This window comes from Haliaeetus albicilla, chromosome 12 (assembly GCF_947461875.1).
Source record: "Haliaeetus albicilla chromosome 12, bHalAlb1.1, whole genome shotgun sequence".
NCBI classification, from domain to species: Eukaryota; Metazoa; Chordata; class Aves; order Accipitriformes; family Accipitridae; genus Haliaeetus; species Haliaeetus albicilla.
In genome coordinates, this window is record NC_091494.1 from 30,017,179 (window position 1) to 30,031,427 (window position 14,249).

Below are 14,249 nucleotides of genomic sequence, written 5' to 3' on the forward strand. Positions count from 1 at the left end.
TCTGTGTTTATCTACATGGATTTCTGTCTCAGATTCACTGGAAGTCACAGTGGCTCCTGTCTAGCACAGAAGAGCTTTCATTGTTAATCATTGACATCTTAAGTTTCATGTTTGTGCAAGTGACTGTCAACATTGTGCATTAAGAAGGTGCTGCTCTGTCTCCATGGGAGTTGCAGTTGTTGTCAGGGGTTGGATCCTGGGCTGGTGAATGGCATAACTGGTTCTGAAGGCTTGGAAGTGTTTTGGGTTGGATATGGTAGCCGTTCAAGTGTCAAAAATGATGGTGATGTGTCTGCGCTAAAGCTTTCTTGGGACGCTACAAGCTGTAATAGCCATTTCTGTTTGAAAGAAGTGGATGCTGTTGGTTGGATTGCTTTCTCTGTGTTGAGGCTGACCAAGCTTGGATACAGCTGATTCATCTTCATGTCCTTTGTGTTGTCTATAGTGGATGCTGTTCCTCAAAAGCAATGTTCACATCTTATGGTTGCATGCTTCTCTCAAGTGTTTGTCTTGCAGCTGGTGCATCATGGTGATGTATCTGCATCTCCTGCTTGCTTCTCAGAGAGGCTGGAATGTTTTTTCCTCTGTTGTCTAGAAACCTTTCTAGACCTCAGATTTGAATTGGATATTCCAGACCTCCTGGCCCAGATGTGTTCTGGATGCAAGGTTTGTTTCCGTTCACTGAGTCACTTCTCTTCCCCAGCCTGATAGAGAAGAGTGGCCTCGGTGCCTTCCCGAGATGAGTGCTGGCTCAACACTGCTGGGGATTTCCCTGTGCAGACCCTGTTGGTCTGGATGGGTGGATCTGAAGATAACAGAGAGGTCAATTTCTCGCACGAAATTTGGGTTTCTGTGACTTGGATCCACCGATCCAGAGGTGTCCCATTGCTCCTGCCTCCAGGAAGGCAGAGGGTCCTGTCGTCAAATGTGTGTTGCCTGTGCCAGGCTCTTGCTGGGGCACAAGAGGAGGCAGTCAGCAGTGACCTGCAGCTGCCATGAGATGTAAATTGTCTATTAGCTGTATTTTGCTTAATTAACAGGTTTTGGTCGGGGAACAGATCAGGCTGGATTGGTGGATGTTCAGGTAAGAGTGTGGTTTCTTACTATGTAGACAGAAAGCAAAGGAGCAAATGGGTCTTCTCATGCCCATGCGTGTGTTAGGAGAGAGGAAACCTCTGCGTAAACTGCATCACTGGATCAAAGACACTGCTGCCGAGGAGGGAAGGCATGTCATGCCAGAGGTGGCCTTGGAAATTTCAGGATATTGGGTGTAACCATGTTCCTCCTCAGTGCCGAGGCTCTGTACCATGGTAAAATGGGTACAGACCCCAAGTACCCCATCAAGGTGTGAGTTCGGCTTTCCTTTTAGGGATTGTTTCTCGGTCTAAGAGATCTCAGGAACGTTGGAGAAGAAGTTGGGGAGTGTGGAGGAAACCATTTTGGGAATCATCGTAAGCCAGGTTGGAGTTTAGCTCCAGTGAGCAGGGGTGATGCACATGTGGGCTGGAAGGGACTTGGAGTGGTTTCCACAGCGAGGTTTCCCAGGTGATCTGTGTGTGATTTCTGACTCCATTCATGCTAGTTCCTGGGTTTTAATGGCATATTATCTGGAGGAACGATTTCAAAGGCCATGGAATCTCAACTTAGTGGCATTACTAAGACTCTTGACCAGGGCTTCCCAGTTGCCTTACATCCTGTGGCATAGAATACCCTCTGTAGCCTGCCGAGTATCATGCCCACTGCGCTCCTGCCCGGAGGCTGTTACCAGAGCTTTGCTGCTCTCATGGGTAGAGGCTTTTTGTTAATATATAGGCTGTGCCCTGGAATACTATTTCCAGGGGCAGAGAGCATAGATTAAACACTACTGAATAGAGAAAGTTGTGACATGGATTCCCAAATCTTTTTACTGCCCTCCTTGTCTTTTCTTTCCCATCTGCAGTGGTTTTGAGCCATGTCGTATGGTTTGGGTCTCACGTTGGGGCTGCATCCCTCCAGGATGTAGGAGTGTGCTGCCATGGGTGCGCAGGGAGCACAAGAGGTGGGTGCCAGGGCACGATACTGAGCAACACGTAGGAATGTGAGGCCACATGAAGGAGCAGGAGGACCTGCTGAGTGGTTGGGACCTCTGAGCTTTGCTGTGCTGTCTCTGTGATGGCCTTGTAGCTGAGCTGGTGAGGACTGCAGTGGCCAAGTGGCAGCGGGTGACATGGCCCCGCTGCTCCTGTCCTGTCCCTGCCCAGGACACCTCCCTTCTTCACCCTTCCCAATACATCTGCTACCAGCTGTGTTGGGATGTCTTGAAGGAGGTCGCCTTTATCACAGATGACCAGGAAACTAAGCGAGGAGGAGACTAGCAGAGCAGAGGCCACAACTGCTCAGACTGGAGCCAGTGGCAAAAACCTCTTGCATCTCCAGTGCTGCTAGGGTTTTGCCCTAAATATTTTCTGAGTTAGAACATGTGTTAAAATCAAGGGGCTTTGAAGTGACCTTTAAATAGGAGACTGACTCAGGGTAGCTTTGAATGAGATTAGAAACTGGAGGTACTTTTCTAGTTGCTAGAATTTGGGCTATGGCTCCCTGAAATCTCCCTTCCTGGTGATGCTGAGCGCTGACACATCCCTTATTGAAACTAAAAGGCGCTGTGAATGGCTTTCCTGTGCAGATCCTGTGGGGCAGGTGGGCAGGGCCCTGGGATGATGTTTTGAGCAGTAGGGAATGAGGCAGGGGGTTGGAAGGGAAGGTCTGTTCTGGTTCTGTGACTGCATGTGACTGATGGAGCTACGGAGGAAGTGTGTCTTGTTTGGTTCAGCCATGACTACTACCACCAAATCCACTTTATAAGTGCAATGAGAGGTTTTGTCTAGGTACAGCATACCATGTAGTCTGTATGCAGGATATCTAGCACAGTGATATACATAATTTTACATGTGATCTATACAGGGTAAAGGCAGAATAGAGCCTGAATTAGAGAGGAGTTGGGGAGTAAAATTCTTACTTGAAAGGATGCAGCCTAGAGAAGATGCAAGTGTTGTACTGACAGCTGATGCCCCAGTCTGGGGAAGTGTATGCTCCTGCTTGTGCCTGGTCAAAGTCAGCAAGGCTCTGTGTGATTGCTGTGCTCTGCAGGCTGGGTAACAGTGGAGGCTATGGAGAACTGTCAGTTGAGACCATGGTTCTCATTAGTTCAGACTGTATTTCTGACTTAGACCAGATTAACAAATGCTTTGTTTTCCCTGCAGCAGACAATTGCAGAGGCTGGAGGACACAAGCCGTGGTTAGGGTGAGCTCTTAAACTTCCAACCCATTGTTTTTCAATCGCTATTTCCAACCAACTGAAAAGCATCCCACCTCTTCTACCTCATCTATTCTGTGTCCAAGTAGGATTTAGGCCACAAACAAAACTAGATTACTCGATTATGTATGTGTAAGCTCTACAGAGCTACTTGCAGCTGGTGGCCTTTGCTGAAAGGAGGTTCAAATAACACTAACATGGGAATGATGCGGCGAGATGTGACTGTATAGCTGTGCGTGGCAGGTTTGCCTGGCAGCTGTCTGTGTTGTGCTGGCCATTGCTGGCATCCGCTGAACTAAGTTGTTTGGTTGGGTTTAGAGGAGTTTTTTGGTTTTCTGGAAAGTGTTGTACTCTTCTGGTGCAGTGATGCCTTGATCTTGACTTAGGACTACAGAATTTAGATCCACCTGCTAAGAAATGAGCATGCAGAAAGAATTTTGTTTAGCATCTGGTTCACAGCATGTTGCTGCTAGAGTATCCTGTCTGCTGGCTGGGAAGTCTCTTGGCTGTCAGAGATGCTACCTCTCTAGAACTTGAACACTAGAGCGTTGCAGTCTCACCTGGAAAGGTGATGAAATGATGTCTTTTAATGCTCACAAACCCAGCTTCTGAACTGTCTGGTGGCCTGTTGGACTCTGTAGCCTCCTTGTAACATGTGGGTGTCTTCATGGATTCTTTGTGACTTAAGTTTCCAGAGGTGCACCATGTGGACCTTCTTCTCCTTGTGACAACTGGGAGAGTCACACACTTTCCAGATAGATGCCCCAAGAGTGTGTTGGCAGATGTTTGTTTAATAGACCTTCGGGGTTGGATTCTGCAAAAGCAGATGGAGGTCCAGTTGCATGTCAGACTCTGCTGTTTCCTTTTTCTCTGTACAGTTCAGGGATTGTCATTATTCCTGGAGAGGATTTTTCTGGCTGTCCCAAAGTATCTCTGAAGCATCTACTTCTCTTTTAATCTACTCTTACACTTTTCCAAACCTTTCTGGCATGTGGTTTCAGGCTCTCTAGCTGCATAGCCTACAGCTGGCTGAGTTAATTAGAAAATAACCTGTGAGAGTTACTACCATTTGTCTAAAAAATATTAAAAACCGAAGTGGAATATCCTAAATTGGCATGTTCACAACTACTTGTGTGAATTTTCCTGTAAATATTTCTCAGTCTGTTCCCCATTTCTATCACAGTCATTTCACATCTTTATTGTTACCGTTTTCTGATACCTTTCTGCTGCATGATACCTTCCCATCGCAGGGTGTGATGCCTGGAAGCTTTAGAGATAGGTTTCAATGTAAAAGCTACCAGTTAAGAATTTGAATTATTTTCTGTGTCTGTTCTGTAACATTTCCTGAAAGTTGCAGTGTCTGAATGTAACCAATGGGAAACTTGCTTGTATTTTCAAGTAAGCACAAGTAAAATGGATACCTCCAAGGACTCAGCAAATACATTTAAATGTATGAGTGAGTCTGTGGAAAACAGACTTTCACTTTTAATACAAACATCACCGTTGTTTAAGTACTACAGCAATGTTTCTTACACATTTTTTTCAGGAGTTTTCTTGACAAATTGATGAGTTTTGTCTGTACTTTAACCTTCCTGTCTCTTCCAGAAGTTTACAAGTTCGTTTAGCCAGTGATCTCTGTGGCCTAGATGACAAAGAGGTGGTATAGTTTGTAAAATACCCATGCTCAGTATCTCAGACTTCAAGTAGATCGCCTCTTCAGAGAAGGTGCTACCAAAGTTAGCGTTAGATTTTGCCTGAATGTGCTGCGTTAATATCTCTTTTTTTTTTTTTTTTCTTTTTTCTTATTTTTCCTTATCTTCTAAGTTTTGGTATTTCTCTAAGGTGCTAATCCTGCTCTGCAGAGGAGCTTTTTGGTATCTGCTGCTTCCAAAATAGATTTCTCTAGCAACTTCAATGTCCCTTGGAGCATCAGTGCCCTAGTAGGACTGTTCTCTTCTGTCTGCAAGGGTTTTGATATTTCAGCACTCTGCTTCTGAATTTAGGCCTTCCATGTCTGGAAACAAAATTTGGAGCTTGTGTATCTCCATTAAGCTAGTTCATATTGATTTTTCAAAGGTGCTGAGCACCTAGCTTCCTGCCACATCGTTGGTACCTGGGCTCCTCAGAACTTCTGGAAACCTAATCACCCACCTTTGGGTGTCTAAATCAAATACAACCTGATGTTATATACTAATCTGGCTCCCATGGGTTCCAAGTGCTTCACATGTGCTGAGTGATTCAGCTTTGCAAACCTAAATAGTTGCATAAAACTCTATGTTCCCCATTTTGCAGATGGGAAGCTGGGGCATGCTGTGTTTTGGAAGAGGTAAAGGTTAGGGCAGAAGCTTTTGACAGGGCAGAGAGTTCAACAGAGATCTCCTGATAATCTGTGGTCTACAGGTTAGCTCTGTTACCTGTCCCATCGCCGGTGCACTTAGGAGCTGTTGTCCTGGCTCTTGTGTGCACACAGCTGTGACCAGAGCTGCTCACCTGGGAGCAGCATTTTGACCTTGCAGCCATGACCCTCTCGGCGTGCTGTGCGGTGTGTAACTGGTCCCCTTCCTAGTGCACAAGGGAGGCCTGTCCCTTCCGCCATGGGGAAGAGTGACCAATGGGTAGGAGGCTGTAAGAAGATGGTGGTAGTGGCAGTTACCTTCCAAAGCACCAAGACTTGGCCTGTCCTGCCCAGATGGGGACAGCAGCCTGGGTGGTGGGAGTGGAGGAAGAGCCTGTGGTGGCAGTGGGGGTTATCCAGAGACAGGGGAAGCTGGGGGCTTCTGTGTCTGCCCAGAGCCGCCTGGGGCACCACCCTGCCTCTGCGGGCCCCCGTGGGGAGGTGGCTGTTCTCAGTCACTTGCAGGTCCTGGCAGTTGGCACATAGATGTCTGAGACACACTGAGGCATGAACATGCAACATTTCCTAATTCAAGGTGTGGTGTCTGACGTTCATACTGCCTCCTCAGGCCCGTTTTCACTGTCACATTTGGTGAGGGAAGGTGGTATGGGGTAGAGGCAGAGCTGCTATCCTGTGCTGCCTGCGAAGGTGTTTTTAGTGATGCTCTCCATGGTTTTCCTCCTCCAGGGACACCAAGATGGTGTCTGAGGAGAGTCTCTGAAGAGCAGTGGTTTTGAGTTGACTACTGTATTTTTTCTGCTGAGTTGAGTGTTGTGTGGAGGGAGGTGAAGCATTCTGGTTCGATGGAAATTCAAAAATTATCAGGTAGAGCAATGAGGTGGAAATATTCACTTTCAAACTGAACCTGACTTCATTCACCATCAAATCTGCATTAGTGTGGCTGTGTGTTGGGACGCAGAGAGGCTGTACAGAAGAGCAAAGCTGGGTGATGTCTCCCTTGGATAGAAGTATACTGTAGACTTTCCTCCTAGTGCCTGGCTTTTAGTGAGATGTGCTGCCTACCCTTTATCTCGTAACATGGCTCCATGGGTGACCTGTGGCTGGCCAGATCCTTCCCTGAGACATATAAGTTAAGTCATCATCTTTGACTCCATCCATGCTCATGGCAAAAGACAGGTGCCTGCAGCCTGCTCAGGACCAAGCTCCTGCTTTGGAGGTACCTGTCACACTCCAGAGCCTGGAGGAGAGCCAGTTTGTTGCTTAGTCAGCTTGGTTTAAAAAGCCTGGGTTTATAAACCTGAGTACAAGGTCAACACTTTAGTAATATTTTCCCTGGTCTAATGAGGAAGACAGTTTGAGAAATGTCTGTTGTTCTGACCATTGGAGAGTTGGAAATTTCCCTTGATCTCCTTGCTGTGTTTGAGATGGGGGGTGGTGCTGCCTTTGTTTGAAAGCAGTTCAAGGTTTCAGACTACAGAGGATTCAGTGTGGTTTAAGAATTTTGGGTTTTTTTAAATTCTGTTGCTTGTGTCCTGGTGGTTCAGAGGCAGTGCTGGGTCTCACAGGAGCAGAGCTGTTGCATTAGTGTTCAGTAGACCCTGGGGCTTCCTGAGTGATAGCCCTCTTCACACATCAGGAGGGACACATCTGGTCCTGGCATAGCTGTGTAATTCACACTCAGATGTAACTACTGCAATGTTTATTTAAGAGAAGTGAAAGTAGGTCAAGTAGTTTCAGAGTCAGCATCAGCTCTTCTGTTCCCTTCATACTGCTGTGATAACAGAAGCATGATTTTCTCTCCTTTTTCCCTTTATTACTAGGTGCTGTAACCCCTAGCAAGGACAGCAGTGTACATGCTTATATGCAAACTGGTTGTAAATCTTGGTGCGTGGAGATTTTAAAAGCATTCTGGACACCAAAATTCCTGAATCCTCTCTAGAGGATTAGAGAGAAAATGGAGGCGACACCTCCATCCGTGTTGGACTTTTCAATAACATTTGAATCTGTTGGTGTGTTTTTCAGAGTATTTTTAAGACCTATGTGTCTGTGCTTTACCATTTTATTTGGTGAATTATGTAAGCCATTCTAAAATTCATATTTCATACTTCATAGGGAAGGTGTGATGCATTGCCATCTCTGAGCCTTCAAATGGTCTCATTATCTACAGTCAACAGTAAGTTTTTATGATTAAGAAGTACAGGTGAGATCCAGAATTCCATCTGGGAACAAGGAGTTGCCAAAATTTCTCCCTTCCTCCCTCCAGTGATGAGCAGTCTTTGGGACTTGAGCATTTTGATTAAAAATACCCTGTGGCACCTGTGTGTTATCTGTGTCCCAAGGTGCCCCAGGGATCTGTTGAGCTGTGCTCATTGCTGCTGTCCTGCCTAAGAGGGGAAGTTGAGTATCCCCATATCTGAACTCACCAGTTTGTAAGTCATGCTCTGAAAACATATCAGATGCTACTGATTTCAGTTAAAATTTATTCAGGGAGCAGGAGATGCTGTTGCTCATCTGAGAGCATGGACTGCCCTCTTGGCCTTTCTCCTTTAGCTTCTTTTCTTCTAGACCTGTGAATCTGGCGTTCTGAGCTGGGGATCGATCCAAGGTCAACAGGGGCAATAGGTGTCCCATCCTGTATGTCTTAGAGACCGGTGTCCTGAAACATGGATGAACTCCTGAGGCTGAAGAGAGCCTATATCCTCATGTTCCCTCCTCCTTGGGCAAATACAGTAACTGCTAGCTTAATATGCAAAAACTGCTGGTGTCTGGAGAGGAAAATGAGATGAAGCAGATTATTATATGTAATGTCTCTGAATATATAAGTATATATGCACACACAGGTTTGTCCCCTACCCATTTTTTTGGATAAATATATTGTGCAGTTTACAAGTAACAAAGCAGGACATCGCTTACACATTGGTCTGAGCTTGGTGCCTGTGTATAGGAGTGGTCTCTGCTGTGTTGTACAGATGGTGTATCTGTTTTCTGACCTTAAGTGGCTGTCACTGTTGGACTCCAATTAATCTGAGATGGTCAGGCACAGATGGTTTTTTTTTTCTGCTTGTGTGACATGCAGAAACATCAGAAAGGATTTTATATATGGACCACCACTATTCATATCTGTGATTTAAGTTGGACTCGAATGCTACGTTTCCAGATGTGGACCTTGCAAACCACATTCCTGCAGGAAACCCCAATAAACAACTGCCATTGCTAGCTGTAGGAATAAACTTTGCTCATTGGTGTTCTGTGTACTTGGGATCACACGGTGTTTCATCAGAGCAAGAGTACATCCTTTATCTCTTCAGTCATTAATCGCCACCTCATAGTAAAATATCTTGCATTTTACCCCGGCTATGGAGAAGTGAGCCAACTCTTCTGTTTTGTGGGTTCAAACTGAAGGAATCAATCATCCCTTTTGTCTTCTGTACACATCAAGAAATGGAGAATAGAGAGAGGAGAGTCTGCAGATTGGGAGGCAGCTTTCACCCCACAGGTCATTGTCAACAACTTCTGTTTTTGTCCTTTGCATAAATGAGTGACTTTCAACGTGTACTGTGGAGGACATCTGGACTGAATGAACACGATGTACCCACGAAAAGCAGCTGCTGTACAAAGAGCTCATGGAAAGGACATTGTGGTGGATTGGATGGATATGACGGAGGTGGGGGTTAGCCTGCTGGGCGGAATTGGTTTTGCCATTCTGATTGTTTGAGGAACTCACTTCTGAAAAGGACTTAGATTAATTGGGTTCATGGTATATTATGTTGGTGAAAACTACAGACATCATCTTTGAGATTCAGGTGGATGTTCTTACCTCCCATTGTGAAGGCCCCTCCATTTTTGGGAAATCTCAGAAAAGAGAGAACAAATCGCTAAGCCAGTCTACAGTGGATTATGATGACCCTAAAGGGTCTTCTCTTTGAGCTTGTTTTAATTCCCTCCTATATAAAATATGCTTGGAATAAATCTGGATGAGCAATTGGTCCTTTGTGACCAACATAACTGATGCATTTGCTGAGACAAGTATGGATCACTTGAAAGTGATTGTTTCAAATATCTCTTGCTACAGCAGCGTAAAGGTGGTTGCCCTTTCTGAGGAGTGTGAGGGCTTCTCTATAATCCAGCTGGATTTGTCTCTGATGTTCTAGGTGGGTATTTGATACCAGTGAAAGATGGGAAAGGTGATTCTCTGGGGCCATTGGCCTAACTCCTTACAGCATCCTTAATTTTCTTTAAGCATCTTTACAGAGCTTACAGAAAATCACCTTTTGGCTCTTGAGAGTCAGTGGAGAAAACTGTGCTTCACATAGCCATCTCGGAGGAGACCAACATTTAAAATCTCACCATACTACTGGACTGTGGAGCTTGGGGACCTTCAACAGGCAGTTGCTTTCGCTGGCCTATAGGAGTCTTAGGTCTTAGAGAAGGGGCACTTTAAAAATACAAGTCACATTTGGTCTACTTAGTCTTGTTATAAGGTCTGTTTTGGTCACCACGTTTATGATAGCTGCATCTCTCTGAAAAAGCAATCTCTGTCTTGCAGTTAGGCGATTTCTTTGTCTCCCATCTGTCCTTGTCTGCCACAGAAAGAAAAATACTGCCAGGTACCTTCTTGGCACTGAATTACATATTATTTCAGGCTGTGATGCAGCCCAAAGTGTTTTGTGTTTTTATCCCAAATAGAAAATAAATCCTGAAGGAGAAGTTGGAGAGGTTTTAGCTTTCCCAGACCAGGGTTGGAATTTTATGACATACAGAAGTTTAAATTAGAAAAATCACTTGTTAGAGTAGTTGAAACGGAAATGTTTCATGTAGATGAAATAACAGCGCTCATTTTCTACCGCTCTCAAGTGTTCCCAACAAGGGGCTGAGCAAAACCATAAATTTGCATTGCTGACTGTTTGTAGATAGCTGCATTGGTCATTTGTACAAGTACTTGAGTGCTTGTTTTCTGTGTGCCTTCCACAAAGTGCTTAGCAGGAGCCCATCTTGCCTGAGCTACTCGAACATTCTGAGATAACAGGTCCTCGTATTGGGAAGGGAGATTTCCAAAGCTGGACAGCTTGAGGGACTTGGAGATCTAGAACCTGATTTTTGTTCTTAGAGAAGTCTCATAATACAGAGTGGTAATTAAACTTCATTTATCTGTTAGTCGTCTGGCTCTGGAGGTAATAAGAAGGGACGTAGATGTTCAAGTCATGCAAACTTATTTATTAAGAGAGGGGATAAGATGAATGACAAGCCCACCTGGGAGATACCACCAGTCCTAGGTTGGTGGATTCAGGATGGAAGCTAGATTTAAAAGAAAAAATTACTTAGTTCTGCTTTAGAGACCACAAGAAAAACAGAGCAGTGATGGTCAATGTGCCTCGGGGAAACAGCATGTCACTAACATAGAAGTATTTGGTTAGTAAGTTGAATGCAATTATTCATGTTTCTAATCGCAGTAATAATACAGTTGGAAATAATAATTGTCATTGCTGTAAGAAAACAAATTGCATATGATTTAATGTGTTAAAATACAGCTCAAATCATCAGAAGCTGCATTGCTCCCAATGAAGGGAGGTTGCTTAGGTGAAATTTGGAAGAAAAATATATAGCTCACTAATTTCTTATGCTAAGCACTCCGTGGGTAGTGTGACTAGCTGAGTATTGTGTTATACGTTATTGTGTCATGTGATAACAGCACCATGTTTTCCTGTCATTTTCACAACTTTTCCTGGCTGAAGTGATACACAAGCAACCCTGGGTAGTAATCACATTGTCCCGTTCAGTTTCAAAAGGAGAGAAGCGGACCTCATCCAGAAACTTTCCAGCAGGCTACAGTAAGCTTAACTGTCTGTTAGCCATTGTCAAATATTTTCCATACCCACAAAAATGGCATCTATTAAAGTAATGGAATTTGTCTCAGAAATAGTGTCATTCCATTGAGTGATTTTTGTGTAATGATAATGATATTGCATCTCAGTATCATTTTACAAACTATTTAAAGTACGTATACGGGTTCTTTGTTGATTCTTATGGATGTGCTCGTGTCTCTGTTTCCTGTTCTTTCTCTGGTAGCTGACCATGGCTCAGGAGAGGTCATGTTTCAGTAAAAGAGTCAGCATTCTCAGAAGGGTTCTTTAAATTAACTAGCTCAGTTTTTTTCCAGTATTATTCTGAAATGCTTGAATCTAGTGTAAGCTTTGAGTACCCAGCCGTGGTGGGTTCAGAGAATGTGCTGCAGTCTGGCTCATGTCCCAGTCAAAATGAGTTTGAGATTAATGTGCTCAGTTAAATTCGGTACAGGCTGCATCACGATGAATTGAGAGGTTTCCTCCATGTCAAGGGCAGGGTTAATCAAAATCCATTGTAACTCAGTAGTTTACCAGGAGAGCTTAATAAAAAATATTGACATTTTAAAAGCCTCAGCCAAACCCCACTGAAGTCAGGGAGACCCTTTGCAGCCTTGAGAGTGTGCTGGACCGAGTCTTGAGGGCTGTGGAAGGGGCTATGCAATCTTCCACACTTCATTAATTATCTTTATTGTAAAGTTTTGGAGGAACATAGAAAGCAAGAGCAATGCTAGGGAGAATTTCTGCCAATTGGTCATTATGAAAGGGAGCAAGTGTGCTTTTGTTTTTAGTCTGAATAGGTAAGAGATGCAAAACTAAATCATTTCTTTCCTTTGACATGTTTTCTGTGTCTCTTGATGTCGAGGAATTTGTTATTAAAAATAACTAAGCCTGAGAACAGCTTTACGTGGGTCAGAGTAAAACCAATTTAGTTCTGTCCCTCTTGCAAGGACACCATTGCCCAACAGCTTATTGGAAGCAGATATTTCTTCTCGTGAGAATCCAGAAGATGTGTGAGAGCACCAACATTTTCAGCCCTTTAGAAAAAAATGGAACATTTCTTTTGGAGACTTTCTCCAGTGAAATTTAAACTAGGGTTGCTATTTTATTAGTATTAGCCTGCAGGGTCTGAAAACTGTTTTGTAAGTAACAGACATTGGAACAGAAGCATTACAACCTCTCTGGGCTATTCGAAAGACTTGATAGAAATGTGTTAGTCAAAGTCATAAGCCATGTTTTTACTCCGAAGTTACGAACAGTGCACAGTGTTATTAAAACCCTGCAGTTTACATAGAAGCTTTTTTGTTAGGATTTATGGTTTAGCATTCCTTTGGCTGATAGACCACAAATCAGTTTCTAAAATCCCATTGTTTTGAGCAGCTTTTTTACCAAACTTGTGGAGATGTAGAGTATATTCTCATTATCCACAGTGTAAATAGGAGCTATAATGAGAGACTTCCTAGAAGAATCCAGCACTAGGCAGGCTTGTGAAGCACAGCTGGTTTGCTTGGATCTTTTTGACTCTGCAGATTTGTTTTATTCATGTCAACTGTAACGTTGAATACTTCAACTTCTGCGCTTCTTTGAGTGCTGCAGAACTCTTAATGAAGTAAAACAAAGAGGAGATAGGTAGCTACCTACAGCATCTTTCTGGCCTTGCTTCATGTCTGATAACTTTCAATTTTGCTTAAAAAAATCCACCAACTTTTCTCTGCTTCTCCCCATGGTCCTTCTTTTTCATGCCAAGGAAATGCTTGTTTTAAAAAGTTTTGGCATCCCTGCAGTTCAGTGCTAACAGCAGGGCTTGGGGAACTAACACAGCCTGTCCGAGAGCTTCCCAGTGTCTCTGTGGTTCTCCCCAGCAGGTTTTGTGGGCCTCTAGCCGTGGCAGACCTTCCCGTGTGAGTCTAGCTCACCAAGCTTGCAATGAGCAACCTCCTGTCCCGAATGCGTGTGACCCTGTCCTTGGCCTGGCTGCGGTGCCTGGCGCCAGCCGTCCGCCTGCCTCCTGCCAAGCTGGGCCCACAAACATTTTCATTTCTGACAAAGGGCAACTGTTTGGAGGAGTTGTTGTCTTGCTCCGTGCTCCTAATCCCTGGAATAACTGCTGTGACAAGCATAGTAACCATCTGCAGTAAGACTGATACATTGGTGCCTTTCAAGTGCAGTAATTGCAACAACCTCCTGAGCCTATCTTTTTTTTTTTTTTTTTTTTTCCTCCTTTTAAAACTTTTTCAAAGCAAGACGGGGAGTTGAAAGCTGAAGTCCTGAACAAGCCATCAGGAGCTGTAGTCCCTGAGGTGCATTTGAAAATACTACTTTTAACTGTTGAGGAGTATCTGGCCCTCTTTAGCTATTTATTTTATTTTTTAAATCATACATTAAGTCCCACAAGTCCATCTTACGTATCCTGATCATTTGCAGAATGTATGCCAAATTTTGCCCAACATTCCCAGCCTTAGAGAGATTTGGATTGCACAGCTTAAAAATGAAGTGGGAAGAGGAGACATATGCCTGATCACATCTGTGCGAACTCTAATAAGCACTAAACACAGGGACTGAAATCTGGTCGGTTGCAGAAGAAGGGACTGGGCATTAATTATTTTTCACCTTCACTAGACACTGTTCTCTGTGGTTACCCTTCTATTTTCTGAAGCAAGCTGTTGTAGTATCCAGTGCACTAGAATGTAGTGCAGGGTTTATGCAAGCTTTTTTGTGTTTTGGGGGCATGTCCGCCCTGTGGTTTTATGTCCTCATATAT

General features: G+C 44.1%; 1 protein-coding gene across 2 annotated transcripts in view; it reads left to right on the forward strand.

Annotated features, from left to right (window-relative positions):
* Positions 1-14,249, forward strand: part of MAP2K4 (mitogen-activated protein kinase kinase 4) — a 107,346-nt gene that overhangs the window by 40,620 nt on the left and 52,477 nt on the right. Inside the window, exon 3 of one of the 2 annotated variants that reach the window (XM_069798854.1) lies at positions 11,381-11,476. The exons of the other annotated variant lie outside the window; for it this stretch is intronic. Within the exon in view, the coding sequence (XP_069654955.1) occupies positions 11,381-11,476 (96 nt within the window). The remainder of the gene's footprint in view (positions 1-11,380; positions 11,477-14,249) is intronic. 2 annotated transcript variants of the gene reach the window in all.